Raw genomic sequence first — 15,155 nt, 5'->3', positions numbered from 1 at the left:
ATGGTCTAGATGCAAAGCAGAATGGGGCTGATCAAGGCCATGACAAAATTCTTTACTCTGCATTGTCTTTGCAGTGTTTCAGGAAAGAAGTAAAATGCCATTCCATTTTGTTTGAAAATAATATCTTGCTCCATTTATAAAGTTGAGTGTTCTGGCTCCAGATGATCCATTCCAGTCTGACAGTACAAGAAAAAGGTATAAAAAAATTAAGAACATATGTTTTAGGAAAAAAAACCCTAAAAGGTTTTATTTATGATGCTTTTGGGGATTGTGGTAGAAGATGTGTTTGAAGAACTACAGGCAACATTTAGCTGCTCCAATTATGTCTAGATACAGATAATATTTTACAGAACGCTGGGTGATTTGAAAGAGCGGGTCATTGCTTGTGGTGTAAACAATCATACCACACTTGCCTCTGCTTAACATAGTTGGAAGGTATTTTTAAAATTCCAATCCTGCAAAACCTGTTAGGGGCAACAATGCAACAAAAGTGTGTTTTCACAATGAGAAGGGAAGCTGCTTTCAAATCGCCTTCAACTCTATTTGAAATTAAAAAGCTGAATAACTGTCTATATTCGAGATACCTGTCCTTTGCTTCTACTGTATCTCCAATGATTATGTCAGACTGCCTCTGCTACTTGACAGGTGCTGTTATTAGGAACAGGGAATGAACTCAGAAATATTGAAATGCAGTACCGTTTCATTTCATTTCCTGGAAATGTTGCTATCTGCTATATCTATCAATGGTGAATGACATGCTGCACTTGATTATGGATTTCATTTCATTATACAGATTCCATAAATCTGCAGAGCACATTTATGGTTTATGCAAAACACAAGGAATGCAAATGAGAATAGCAGAAGCTGATTGAACTTATGCATCAAGTTTGTACCTCTCACTTAGCAAGTCAAAGGAACGAAAAAATGATATAGCCATTATAATGGACATATAGGCTAATGTCCATCTTCCCAATTAAAAAATAACAGCCTTGGCCTTGCTTTCTCCATTTTTGCCCGTTGAAGGGTTTTCCATTTCCAAATAACAAAAGGGTAGTCCAATAAATGAGATAATCTTGACCTACTTTCAGCAAAACCTGTTATGACAGAAAACTTTTATTTAAGTCAGTTAATGTTCTTGAAGTAAATGGGACCGAAAATCCAACCATACAAACTTAGCTAACTTGTGCATCACAGCTGGTGGCTCATTCTAGCAAATCCACAGGGCAACTAGGTACACATTTAACCATTATATTTCTACAACAAGCATTAGGAAAGTGGGGCTAAGGAACAGCAGCTTCTCACACTCTTGATTGTTGCTTATCAGACTCTCGCTAGAGCAGTCAATCAAGATTTAGACAAAAGGCAATCATTTGCCTCTGTTGCATGCTCACTGCAGGTAGCCATGGGTCATATTTCAAAATGAGAACATGCTCTTCTGCTTCCTGAAGATTCCTCTACAATGCTTTGCTTGGAACAGCTATTTCATGGATGCAATCCAAAAAGCAGCATGGAAACTTCTGCATAGGCACAGAATTTTAGAACAGGAATAGGAAAACTGTGGTCCTCCAGATATAGCTAGACTCCCATCATCCTTGACCATTGTTGTTGCTGCCTGGGGATGATGAGAGTTGGGAGTCCAAAAGGCCCCCCACCACTGCTATAGAACACCTCAACTCTGTAAGCATCTGCATAACTACCCCTGAAGCTCAGGGATGCTTGATGCTTCAAAATAATTTTCCATGAAAGTGCAGGGAGAAAAGACCCAAAAGGAAGACCCACGGACAACTTCAGTTCTCAGGAAATGTGAGGTTCTCTACTTCTTGAGCCAGCCCTGTGGCAGCTGTGGTGCTTTCTAAGTCACTGTCTCTGTGACCCCTGCTTTTTTCAGTCTTCCTGGGTTCACAACTACTGCTGTGCAGGGAGATGAATGATCATGCATTCCAACAACTTTGTTTCTATAGATAGATGCTTACCTTAAAAGCCAAGGTGATACTTATAAAAAGCAGAATAATCACAATTAGGCATGTGGGATTGACAGACATAATATCTTCCTTGTAGGGAAAATTACCAGGCTGCAAAAGAAGAAGAACAAAAATTAGCAATAATAATCCTGCACCTCCCTTGTTAGAGAATACTTTACATGACAATATAAGGCCGCTATTTATTTATAGGTAGCCTGTTGGCAACACATGGCATTCTTGGGCAGCTGCGAGGGCATCAGTGGGGCCTACCGTTAATGTTTTCCCTGTGCCTTGAAATAATGTCTAGGGCTAGGGGTTGGGGACATGGAAGAACTTCTCCCCAGAGTTTCTGAAGCCATTGTTAATTCTTTGGTATTACTGCCAAATTCATTCAGGCTGAATCAAGACAAATATATACTCCTGTTTGCATTAATTTCTTTCTTTTTTTGCCAGCTGCTGGCAAGAAGTTTTCCTCTTCTTGAATTTCATTGAAGTGTTCCAATGGTTTCATCTCACCAGATGGTGTGTAACAGATTGGAGATAAATGTTACACAACTCTGCTCTCAGCTTCTTTCTTTAAAAAAACAAACACATCTTATTCTTGTTCTGATCTAGTACAGTATTTTGATCGCTTTTGGCTTTGCCTCTGCAGAAGGAAAATTATCGGAAAGCCTTACACACCAAAACATAATGTCACTTGCCTGTCACACCCTAAGCAACCTTTTCATCTGTTTGTTAACATACAGTACTCCCTTTTTACTAAGACACTGGCTGTGACTATACTGGGGCAGCCTGAGTTAAGGATGTGCAAAGATGAAGACTGTCACCTCCCATGCTAAGGGTGAAAGATGCACAAGCACAGTACCAGAAGGGGTCCCCACCACCCCAATTTCTAATAAGGGCTAATGCCACAATAACCATACATTACTCAGAAATAAGACCCACTGAATTCCGCGGGGACTGCTCCCTAATAAGTGTGTTCAAGATTGCAGCCTGAATTGGTTGATTTTTAAAGGTGCTGCACAGGACTGTTAACAAGAGCTGGATCTACACATATCAAATAAGCGTTTTGGTTTAATGCATTGCAAACTTTGTATGAGAAATTGGGTTGGCAAAAAATGGAACTCCACAGCACCATTTGGTGTCACAGTGTCAGAATGCATAAAGAACATGTGTGCATGCACACAAAAGCTCATACCAATGACAAACTTAGTTGGTCTCTAAGGTGTTATTGGGGACACAGGTGGCGCTGTGGGTTAAACCACAGAGCCTAGGGCTTGCCGATCAGAAGGTCGGCGGTTCGAATCCCTGCGATGGGGTGAGCTCCCGTTGCTTGGTCCCAGCTCCTGCCTAGCAGTTTGAAAGCACATCAAAGTGCAAGTAGATAAATATGTACTGCTACAGCGGGAAGGTAAACGGCGTTTCCATGTGCTGCTCTGGTTCGCCAGAAGCGGCTTTGTCATGCTGGCCACATGACCTGGAAGCTGTACGCCAGCTCCCTCGGCCAATAATGCGAGATGAGCGCCGCAACCTCAGAGTCGGTCACAACTGGACCTAATGGTCAGGGGTCCCTTTGTTAGGATTCATTCCCCATCTGCAGTCATAGGGTTATTGTGTATCATATTACTGTATGTGTTTTCATTCCCACAGAGTGGAATTGACGTAGACAGGATGTTTACGTGGGACTGTTGTTCCTTTGTTCTTTCTCTTTACTGGCTGTTATGCCAGAGAGAGGGAGCCATGATGTAGAGCTCCCAGTTTGTTTATATGTAAATAAAGCAGTTAAGCCTTATTTACTGACTTGTGTGTTGTTCATCACGTTTGTGAGAGCAATCGCATATTTGGCCTGTGGGACCAGTCTAACAGCTGGCCCCCGGGACGGCCAAATTATTGACACCCTTTTCCTTACCTAAGGTAGTACTGGAAGGAATTTTATTTTTTTATTTTGTTTCAACATATAAAGCACTTTTTCTTTGCCAATGTAGCTGAGTCCAAGGGCTCCCCATAAACATCCAGACCTATGGAAAAAGATTTTCCCCTCCCAACTTACTCACATCTATACCTTGTTTCCAGAATGTGGGTTAAAAAGAAGGGACTAAGTGGACAAGGACCACCTAAGTTCATTGGGGAAAGCAAAATAAGTTGCAACTAAGCTTTAACTGCACCATCACTTTGCCAGCTTAGTGGCAGGTAAAGGATACTGTATTTCACATACAGATGTTGAAGAGTGTTATCTGAATCATGAAAATAGTAAAACCATGTGGAATGATACTGGTAAAAAGTGGATTAACCTTTGATTGCACAGTAAGATCACAGCACAAAGGAATGCATATGATTCTTACAAAATGTAGTTGGGTCAATGCTAAATCATTTTTTGGGTATCCTTAGTGGGTCAGCAGGGCTTCTATCATCCACTAGGAAGCTACTGCCAAGATTTGGCAACATTTATGTTGGCATTTGTGTGTGTTTATGCCGTCCATATACAAAGCAGCACTTGCCCCAAAGTCAGAATTCAACAAGATGAAGCAATTGAACATCAAGATTGTGCTAAAATATATGACTGGGACAAGAAAAGCAGTAAAGTCTTAATCTATACTGCAGATGAACGGACAAATGATTTGCTGCTGAATATTTGGGCAGTCCAGATGTGTGGCAGGTCCACATGTTAAACACATGAAGAAATATTTACTGATGCAACCATTTACTGGCAGTGCTGTATAACTAAATGTGGAATTTCTTCAGCTAGGTTACATAAAAGCACCGCCTTGTTTTGAAGCTGGGAAAACAAACCCAATTGAATGTTGGACCATGCGTTGAGTTTTGTTTACACCCTGCTGCAAGGAGAAGTTCGTGGCTTCAGATGACAGCCATTGGGCAAACTGATGAGTGATCACTACCGTAGTAGTAGTAGTAGTAGTTGTTATTTATTTATTTATTTATTTATTTATTTCCCGCCCATCTGGCTGGGTTTTCCCCGCCACTCTGGGCGGCTTCCAACAAATACCAAAATACATTAAAATATCACAGATTAAAAACTTCCCTAAACAGGGCTGCCTTCAGGTGTCCTCTAAAAGTCTGGTAGTTGTTTTTCTCTTTGACATCTGGTGGGAGGGCGTTCCACAGGGCGGGCGCCACTACCAAGAAGGCCCTCTGCCTGGTTCCCTGTAGCTTTGCTTCTCGCAGTGAGGGAACTGCCAGAAGACCCTCGGCGCTGGATCTCAGTGTCCGGGCTGAACAATGGGGGTGGAGATGCTCCTTCAGGTATATAGGACTGAGGCCGTTTAGTTGTAGCGATCAACAGGGAGATCCACTTGGAAAACCACTGTGCAGATGGGGCTTATGTCCAAGACCCCATGGTGGTACCCAGAAGTAAGGGAATGGAGCAGTGACAGAACTGTAAGGACCCCACAATTAGAGTATTTGTGTCCCACTTTTCCACCAAAAAACCTACCAGAGCCAATTAAAACATGACATTCCCTGCCCGCAGGTTTATAATCTAAAAAACACGACAAATAAGTGAAAGGGCCAGGGAAGGAAGAGGAAGAAAACAAACTCAGGTGCCAGTTCTTAAGCAGTGTAGTGCATAATGAGCCCCTGGCATGAGGGAGCTGTCTTTTTAGCAAAGCTTACAGAACCATAGAATCATAGAGCTGGAAGGGACCCATCTAGTCCAACCCTCTGCAATGCAGGAATATCAACTAAGCATCCACGACAGGTGGCCATCCAACCTCTAATGATCCCACTGAGGTAGCCTGATGGAATGGCTGCTGCCAGGTGATAGTTGAGGGAGATAAGTTCTGCTTTTTTATGGGCAGGTGCCAGGGCTGGCCAGTGAGGACTTTGAGCAAGTTGCCCTCCATAGCTCCCTTTCTGCAGAGAGTCTTGTTCCTCGCCAGCTTGCAGCTCCACGCCCTCCTCCTGGCTTCCACTTGCTTGCTTGCTTGCCAGGCAGACAGCCCACCTGCCATTACGACATCTCCTGACCTCCCTTCCTCTCATGTATGTGGTACTTCAGAGTGTAAAATTGCAACAAGATTCCTGTCCCAATAATCTTAGGGCATGGCAGAATACCTCCTTTATGTTCTAGGTAATGAACATGTATCAACACCAGCCTTGTAAGGGAAGAATAAGAAAGAAGAACTTGGCACAAGCAGGACTTTGACTTGCCATTGCCATCCTGTCATTAGTAAAAGTTCTCTTTGAAGTAACCCAGCTCATGCACTTAACTATAAACAAAAACAAATGAACAAAAGAGCAGAATGGCCAGGATCCAAGCTCAGCAAAACCCCAAATCTCTTCCAATCTTCTGAGGGAGTCGAAGCCATTTCCGCTTTTTAAGAACGCTTGCCACAGGGAAAAATAAAATCTTGAGCGGTGTTTTGTAAGTGCTTGCATTCCAGTATCACATCATTAAGCTCACTGCTACCGTACTATGAATGGGGTGCTTAATATGATGAATCCCAATAGATCCTGTAAGTTTCTCAAATTTGATGCTTGATGAAGCTATTGCAGTTCATGCAGCCATTAATCTTTATCACAGTCCATATCTCTATTTGATTTGAAATAGTTTTCACATATGAGATTATTTTTAAAGTTGTTATATTTTGCTGGGAAACCCATTCTAGATATTTTATGGGAAGAAATTCATAAGCAGAAGAAAATAGATAAAATAATTTAGAATTTAGCACCCCTTGTCAATGGAGAACAGAGTGGGAATTAAGAAGCAAGAGACATATCTCTAGAGGGGATAGAAACAGAAATTCTGCACTACATTATTTCCCTTCTGCCTTCTATTCCATTGTTCTCTGGACCACTATGAGCTAATTCAGCATTCTTGTGGGTTTAAAACAAACAAATCCACATATGGTAACCAGGTTGGCAATTAAGGATCAGAGCAAAACTAAATACAGTATAAGGGACAAGGAGCGGTGTGCGTTCTGTCTCTTTTAATCCTTCTTCTCCTTCATAATCACATCAGCCTTATAATGCAGCATGCAACATGATTGCACTGTGTGTCAGCCTACTTCCAGCGGCCAATGATTTAAAGAGGGGGAGAAGCAGACCATAGCACAATAGCCTTACATTTCATGTTTTTATTAGGACTTTTGCACTTCCAAGTTGTTGTTCTTTATGCAGTTCTCACAAAATGTGCCCAAAGGCATTAAAATTTATTTTTAAATGGCTTTGAAGATTTTTGTATACAATAAAGCGGCAAACAGAGTTTATGAAATAAATAAATATTTTAGGATAAAGCAACATTGCTATAAAATTAATATTTTGTCTAGGCTAGGGAGAAAAAATATGAGGTTGACTTTAAAAAAAAATGTTTCTTTGAAGGATATAAGTTGAAATTAGGGCATATGAATTGTTTGTCTAGATAAATAGCTTGGGGGCTTGCTCTCCCTTTCTTCCCCGCTGTCCCGGGGCCTCTTGGTGGCAGAGAGAGGTTCTGGGGGCGGGAGGGGGGGAGTGATAAACCAAGCTATAAAAGGGAACATCTTTAACTGCTCGTCGCCCATGGGCCTACTTGTGGCAGGGGGGGCACTGTGGGTTGGAGGGGTGGGAGAAGATGGATTTTATGTTAATTGAAATAAGAGGTAATGTGAAATGATAATGATATGCTGTATGAATTTAGGTTTAAAGACCATGAGTTGAATTGCTACAATGAAATTGCTATGATTGAGTAGGAGAAGATATGAAAATCAATGGGGAAGGATGAGGGGAAGTCACAAAAACAATGTTAACTAAAAGAGGATGAATATGTTTTGTTTTATTTTGTAAAATCAATAAAAATTATATTTAAAAAATAAAATAAAAAAATTAATATTTTGTAAAGATCCATATCTATATGCATAACACATTTAAATGTATAATACCATTATGTGATTTTTTTAAAAAAATGTGTAACATAACAATGTGATAATACATTCCCCACCCTACCCTGTCAAATGGAGAAGAACCATAAAGGTAGAGCAGGTACTTTGCAAGCAATAAGATTTCTGTCCCTGGCATCTCCCATCTTAGAGCTGGAAGATGGCTTTGTAGGCTATTGAGTTCAAGCCCCTGCTTAATGCAGGAGCCAAAGATGGAAAAGTCATTTGCTGAGACCCTGGAAAGCCATTGCTAGATTAGACGGTAGTGGTCTAATCTGGCCTGCTTTGACAATTTCTTGTATTCCAATATAGCTCCACCTAGAGCATTTGGGGATTTCAGACCCCCACTGCGAAGTATGAAAAGTGTCTTTGAACAAACATCCAGACATCATCAAGTTCTTTTTTAGAGTCTTTAAGGAGGCGGAACAACCTCAGGGTCAGCCAAAGGTACATGAACACAAAAAATGACACTTGCTTGGGTCAATGTCAAAATAACAATAAGAAGAGATACCAGTTTTTACTGATCTCAAGAATCTCATAAATATTTGAGGCTTTAGCCTCCATTTTGGACTCCTGATCAGACATTTCCAGGGAGGCAAAGATGTTCTCTCCCAGGAGTTCTCTTCTGCATTGAACTCTGCATATGCTCTGAAACCCAGGGCTATGCTCAAGCAGGTAAAATGTAACAAAGTCAGACTGACTTTTCTAATGATACCTCATAAGCGCGCTCGGAGGAGGTGGCCGGCCGCCTCCTGGCAGCCCTCGCGCGTTGCAAAGGTCTGGCGAAGCGTGCGTGTTGCAGCATGGGGTAGGTAGGGGAGGGCGGGAAGCTGATACAGGAGGCGCTGCGTCCAGCCTCCACATCTTCCGTGGCAACAGCAGGCGCAGGCTGTAGGCGGTGGGGCGCCGCGACTTGAGCCGGCGTGCAGGGAAAGAGGAAGCCGCCGGCAAAGTCGTGCAACTCCCCCACTCGCTGGGGCGCCCCTGAGGCACCCCTTAGAGGCTGGCGCCCTGGCACAATGCACCAGTAGCCCCAATAGGAATGGACGGCTCTGTGTGCAGCAGAACTTTTCCTTCCTCTTCTGTCACCATGTACTTCTGCACCCCCTAGATTTGCTCTGGGGGTTCTCCATACAAGCAGAAGCCCTTGCACTAGCAGAAGCACTTAATTGGATACTGAGTTAGTTAGATACAGACATAAAAGCTTTGGGGTATTTTCACATGTGAGTATTCGAGTTTTTGCAAAAGCCAAAACTATGGCAGGTAAGAACCATGATTCATCCAAACCTCACTTGGGCTGTGACACAAAACCTTTGTTTAGAACAAAGGAACAAACTGTGCTGCAAAGCTTTGCCCTTAGTTTCTTAAGGAAAGCAATGAATGGGGAAAAGGGACTTACCAGTTGCTGCACATAATCCTGAATTGTGCTTGGGTACACAAGTATGCTAATAGCGACCAAGGTGTTGAGTGCAAAATCAAATATTTGGTAACAGAAGAAAGGGATGATCCAGGCTGCATGTTGCTGTATGTTAAAGAGAGAGAGAAAGAAAGAGGAAACTTAATGGTTATCTAGAGAATTCTAACACACTTTTATTTTACTTTCCCAGAGAGCTCAAAGCAGTTCACAAAAGAACCAAACCATAAGGACAAAGAGATATCACAAAGATAAATATTTCATTAGGCTTAGATTAAAAGTCAGTCATATCATGACCCCTTCTCCCCAAATGGCATCCCTGTGTTGACATTTCCACATATTTTCTGGCATCTGGAATGCCTTAACAGGCAGATGGCTACAAACATGAAGACCCTTCTGGCCCTGCCATGGGAGTTGGGGGGGGGGATAGGTGTTTTTTCACATGATATGGCCACATGCCCAGTTAAGGCACTGTAAATGTGACAGCTTGTTATTTCCCCACGAACCTATCGGCTGTTTCTCTACCAGCTTTATGTATTCAGTTTTTATGCAGGAATGCTTACGACTGAATGAATAAGGGGCCATAAGCCATGCGTTACCTTATATGCGCCGTATGTGGCCATTGCACAGATAAGAATCATGAGAAGAGAAATCGCAGTAGCGATGCACATATCTGAAAGAAACAACCAGTCAGTCTTTGGTACATGGTGAAATGGTTCAGCTAATTCTAATCTCAAGGTCTTTTGAGAGGTGGCAGGGAAACGCTGACAAAATATGCAACACTTGATTTAGCAGAAGGAAGCAAAAGATATACATCTAAAGAACGTGCGCCCTATCAGAGGGTGCAGGAATCATATTGCTTCCCCCCCCCTTTTTAAGGAAGACTCACCGCCGTTCAAAAAAGTATGAAAGAACTGGCACAAGACAAAACTGGATTGCCTTTGGTCTCTGTGTAAGTTGTATCATGCCTAATCACTTCTCCCTCAGTTTTGATAGTGCCAGCATTCCTCTGATACATGAGCGTCCTCTGCTGGAGGACTTAAAAGTCTAGGATGTGTTTAGCATTGTGATGATGTGTGCAGCTATTTCAAGATAACTGTGTCTTTGTTTGCTTTTCTTTGGGTGGTGTATTTTCTTTTTTGGGTGATGTGCCATGAATGCTGTGTTCTTGCCTTTTCCCTCAATTTGTTGTTGTTTAGTAGTTTAGTCATGTCCGACTCTTCGTGACCCCATGGACCAGAGCACGCCAGGCACTCCTGTCTTGCACTGCCTCCCGCAGTTTGGTCAAACTCATGTTCGTAGCTTCGAGAACACTGTCCAACCATCTCATCCTCTGTCGTCCCCTCCTCCTTGTGCCCTCCATCTTTCCCAACATCAGGGTCTTTTCCAGGGAGTCTTTTCTTCTCATGAGGTGGCCAAAGTATTGGAGCCTCAGCTTCAGGATCTGTCCTTCCAGTGAGCACTCAGGGCTGATTTCCTTCAGAATGGATAGGTTTGATCTTCTTGCTGTCCATGGGACTCTCAAGAGTCTCCTCCAGCAGAATAATTCAAAAGCATCAATTCTTTGGTGATCAGCCTTCTTTATTACTGTTTCTTTCAATAGTAAGCTTATATGATTTGCCCCAAACAGTTGGAATTCCTCACTTGTTTTGTCTCATGCAGTCCTTTGCTACATAATTAGCTGCAAGTGAGCTCTGGAGTGAGCTGCAGGGGAACATGAATGATACTCTTTTAAAGTTTATGATCTAAGGCAGCTGTGACGATGGCCTCTAGTTTTGCCTAAGACTTGAATGAAGCAAGGCACCCCAGCCCAAAAGCAGCATTTTAGCAGTATTATTTTCTGAGCTCTGTATGTACATGCAGACAGATGATTCGGGGTGGGTGGGGACCTTATGTCTCAAACTGCATTAAATAAATCGACACTGGACTAGTACTGGGTACCAAGCACCCAGAAGCAAAAATGATATCCCTGCAATACTTTCCAAAGGAACACAAATATGAATAATGTTCTTGGCTACTAACAATGACAAAACAAAAATAAGTACTAGAGCCATGACTATTTTTCTTTTTACTGTTTTGATAGGAACACTTCAAAGTTTTCTTTTTGACAGGACATTTTATAAGCCAGTTTTAGGGTGCCTCCATTTTCACCTCCCCACTACTGTAAACAAAAACAAAACAGTTTTAAGTCATTATATATATTGCTGATCAATCTTTCCAAAACATGAGCATTCAAGGGAATGAGGGTAAGTTGATAAATGAAACTATTCAATTAATAAAATATACTTGAGTAATAAAAGCTCCGAATAACTCAACAGGAAAAGCACCACCTATTGTGATAAGACTAATGGTGGAATCTTTAACAACTTACCTAGGAGTAAGTCCTATTGATATCTACTTCCAAGTAGACGCATATGGGATTGCACAGTAAGAAACTATCTCCTTATTGATCTACTGACATCAGACAGGCTCCTTCATTGTGCTCTTTTTGGTGGGTGCTTAAAACAATTTTATTTAGACAAGTCTACCCAGATATGTAGACTGTTGATATGTTTCTTCTTCTTTTAATTGGGTTTTATACAAATAAGTATACCAAGTTTTCTGTCATTTGTATATCACAAAAATAGCACAATGTGGAGCAATATCGACAACATATGGTTCATTATTAGTGGTCAATGTATAAGTTCATGGTTCATGAACTGGTTTAAACAATTAGGAAGAAAAGAGGGGGAAAGGGGGGATGGTAAGTTGGTTGGGGTGGGGTGGTTATGCTTCTATGCTTCTACTTAGTGTATGTGTGGGGTTTTGTGTCAGTGTTACTTGTATGGGTTCTCTTACTATTCACTTGTATTTCCTTAGTGGTGAGAGAGGTTGGGGGTGGCTTAGGGTGTGGTTGGTTTTCTTTGATTGGTTGTAGTGAGAATTGTTTTTGTGTTTGAGTGGGGTGTGTGTGTGTGTATTTTTGAATCAGGTTAGCCAGATTGATTCGTATGCTGTTGGCGGAGTCTTATTGTTATCTTGTTGGGCTATGTACATGATAAAGGGGAGCCATACCTCAAACCTATTAAGTTGCACTGACATAAAGTGTGATGGGCGGGGGTGGAGGGGGATTAGAATTGTTGTTGTTTAGTCATTTAGTCGTGTCCAACTCTTCGTGACCCCATGGACCAGAGCACCCCAGGCCCTCCTGTCTTCCACTGCTTCCCGCAGTTTGGTCAGACTCATGTTGGTGGCTTTGAGAACACTGTCCAACCATCTCATCCTCTGTCGTCCCCTTCTCCTAGTGCCCTCAATCTTTCCCAACATCAGGGTCTTTTTCAGGGAGTCTTCTCTTCTCATGAGGTCGCCAAAGTATTTGAACCTCAGCTTCACGATCTGTCCTTCCAGGGAGCACTCAGGGCTGATTTCCTTCAGAATGGATAGGTTTGATCTTCTTGCAGTCCATGGGACTCTCAAGAGTCTCCTCCAGCACCATAATTCAAAAGCATCAATTCTTTGGCGATCAGCCTTCTTTATGGTCCAGCTCTTACTTCCATACATCACTACTGGGAAAACCATAGCTTTAACTATACGGACCTTTGTTGGCAAGGTGATGGCTCTGCTTTTTAAGATGCTGTCTAGGTTTGACATTGCTTTTCTCCCCAGAAGCAGGCGTCTTTTAATTTCGTGACTGCTGTCACCATCTGGGTCTTTTCCAGGGAGTCTTCTCTTCTCATGAGGTGGCCAAAGTATTGGAGTCTCAGCTTCACGATCTGTCCTTCCAGTGAGCACTCAGGACTGATTTCCTTAAGAATGGATAGGTTTGATCTTCTTGCAGGTTAGAATTATATTTGGGTTAAAGAATGGGGGGTAGGTCACAGAAAGTAGGTTTTCATCTGTTTATCACTGATTAATTCTTCTGAAAGTTTTATATAGTTGTTTTTAACTCTCTTTTTAACCATTTTTTATTGTTTTATTCTTTTTGTAACTGCTTTGAAGGTTGCTGTTGTTGTTTACAATCAAGTAATGTATACACTTCATAAAATAAATAAATATAAGTTGCAAGTTCGTCCCTGGGCCTATAAGCTAAAAGAAAGGATGCAAAAGAAAAAGGACTAAGGAGGAAGGGCAGAACAAGACCCATGGAATGATATTGCTTCCTTTCTTTCCCTCAATGGCAGCCTGCTAGAATGGCTTCTTCCATGTGACCACTTGCAAGCTGCAACAGTAGTTCACAAAACAGATTGAAAATTGTTATTCAAAGACCGCCTCCAAAGAAGGATTTGTTCCAAATGTGTCGAGCCTAATAAAGCATTTAAAAAATGTGTGCACCTGGAGAACTCCTCCCTCAACTGCTATATTAACCTACACTGACTTTCATTGTCAAGGTCATCTCCAAGAATAAAGTCAAGGTAGTCGGTTTCAATAAATCAGCTTCAGTTGCAGCCCTCTCTGCAAAACTCATATTTAATGTCCGCTTATTTGTCAAAAGAATTCTTATTTTTTATTTTAAAAAGAAGGCTTTCTTTTTGTGCAAATTCTAAACCTGGTTCCCAAAGTGCTGTCTTGGCACAATACCAGTTCAGTTTAATGGGGATCTGCTTGTAAATTACTAATGAAATGACGTATACTTACTGGCATCGTCCATAAATTCAAAGTCACCCCCCAATTCAGCAGTTGTTAAGTGGTACTGGCCAGGGTCTGTCAAGGCGCTCAGTATAATCAGCAGAACCACTGAGTTGATGATCTGGGTAGGGAAAGGAAGTTGGGAAAGCAGAAGGTCAAAAATGAACAAATTCTGATGCTAAGCGTTGTCAGCATTTCATGGAAGTGAATAGAAGAAACAATATTTCATGAGAGATTGCTGGATCAGGCCGATGCCCATCCAGTCCAGTATCCTGTTCTCACAGTGGCCAACCAAGTGCTGCTTATGTGAAACACACAAGCAGGACTTGAACAATATTTTCTATTGTTATACTATGAGAATGATGTTGATAGGATGACACTTCTCCCTCAGTCTTCTTCCTAAACAGTAGGTATGGAAAACGCCTGGTTTTTTAATATAGAATATTTATTGATTTTAATATATTTATATCTCACAAGCCTTCGTAAAATTTAAACAGCTACCAATAATTAAAGCAGTATCAGCATATAAACTCCTGGCTTGATAGAAATATTCTACATTAAAATCAATAAATATCGCATATTAAAAACAACAATAGAGGTGCAGAATCAGCAATATGTTAGTCAGGCATGTAAAGATGGGAAGCAATTCAATTGAAATTTTCTATTTGGAAAATTCTAGGAACATCTTATTGACGACCTCTCTTGGTGTGATAGTTTGTTTTTTTGATACTGAACACAGGGGAGCATTTCAGCACAGCCATACAAAAGCATCTGTCGGCTTCTTTTCCTAATGCTCTCTCTCTCTCTCTCTCTCACCTGTACCGGTACATGTGCATATGTATTTTAAAAACAGCCTGCTCCCAACAAGGGCTGCATCTGACTGTCTTGCTAAACCAGCGATGGGAATCTCAGGGCACTCCAAACGTATTTGGGGTCGTTGGGACTCTCTCTAGGCCACACCCCCTTCCCGAGGCCATGCCCCTCACCAACTTTGCTTTTACGCCTGCATTGTGTGTTTTCGCCTGGTGAGAGTGTGCCCTCTAACTCTTATCGTGATGCTTCTTGCTTTCCTGGTCAGAGGGGAATGTGAAAAGTAAATGGACATTTGTTGTGGTGCAATGGATCGTTGCGTCTGTCTGTTAACCAGGTTGCTGCTGGTTCAAGCCCACCCAGAGCAGGATTCCTGCACTCCAGGAGGTTAGCCAAATGGCCCTCAGACTGAAAAAGGTTCCCCACCCCCTGCACTAAACCACAGTTTAACACAAGGTGCACAAGCAGAAGGAGACACATCTCAAGGACTGT

The 15,155-nt window shown here is 41.9% G+C and overlaps 1 protein-coding gene across 2 annotated transcripts in view; it reads right to left on the bottom strand.

Annotated features, from left to right (window-relative positions):
• Positions 1 to 15,155, bottom strand: part of LAPTM4B (lysosomal protein transmembrane 4 beta) — a 52,141-nt gene that overhangs the window by 15,274 nt on the left and 21,712 nt on the right. For both annotated transcript variants that reach the window (XM_035126285.3, XM_035126284.3), the window contains exons 2-5: positions 13,863 to 13,974; positions 9,848 to 9,921; positions 9,234 to 9,356; positions 1,974 to 2,072 (exon numbers count right to left, since the gene is read on the bottom strand). In XM_035126285.3, coding sequence (XP_034982176.2) covers positions 1,974 to 2,072; positions 9,234 to 9,356; positions 9,848 to 9,921; positions 13,863 to 13,974 — 408 coding nt within the window. The remainder of the gene's footprint in view (positions 1 to 1,973; positions 2,073 to 9,233; positions 9,357 to 9,847; positions 9,922 to 13,862; positions 13,975 to 15,155) is intronic.

This window comes from Zootoca vivipara, chromosome 8 (genome assembly GCF_965207765.1).
Source record: "Zootoca vivipara chromosome 8, rZooViv2.hap1.1, whole genome shotgun sequence".
Lineage (NCBI taxonomy): Eukaryota > Metazoa > Chordata > Lepidosauria > Squamata > Lacertidae > Zootoca > Zootoca vivipara.
The sequence above is the reverse complement of the archived record's forward strand: the minus strand, read 5'-3'. Positions and strand labels throughout refer to the sequence as shown.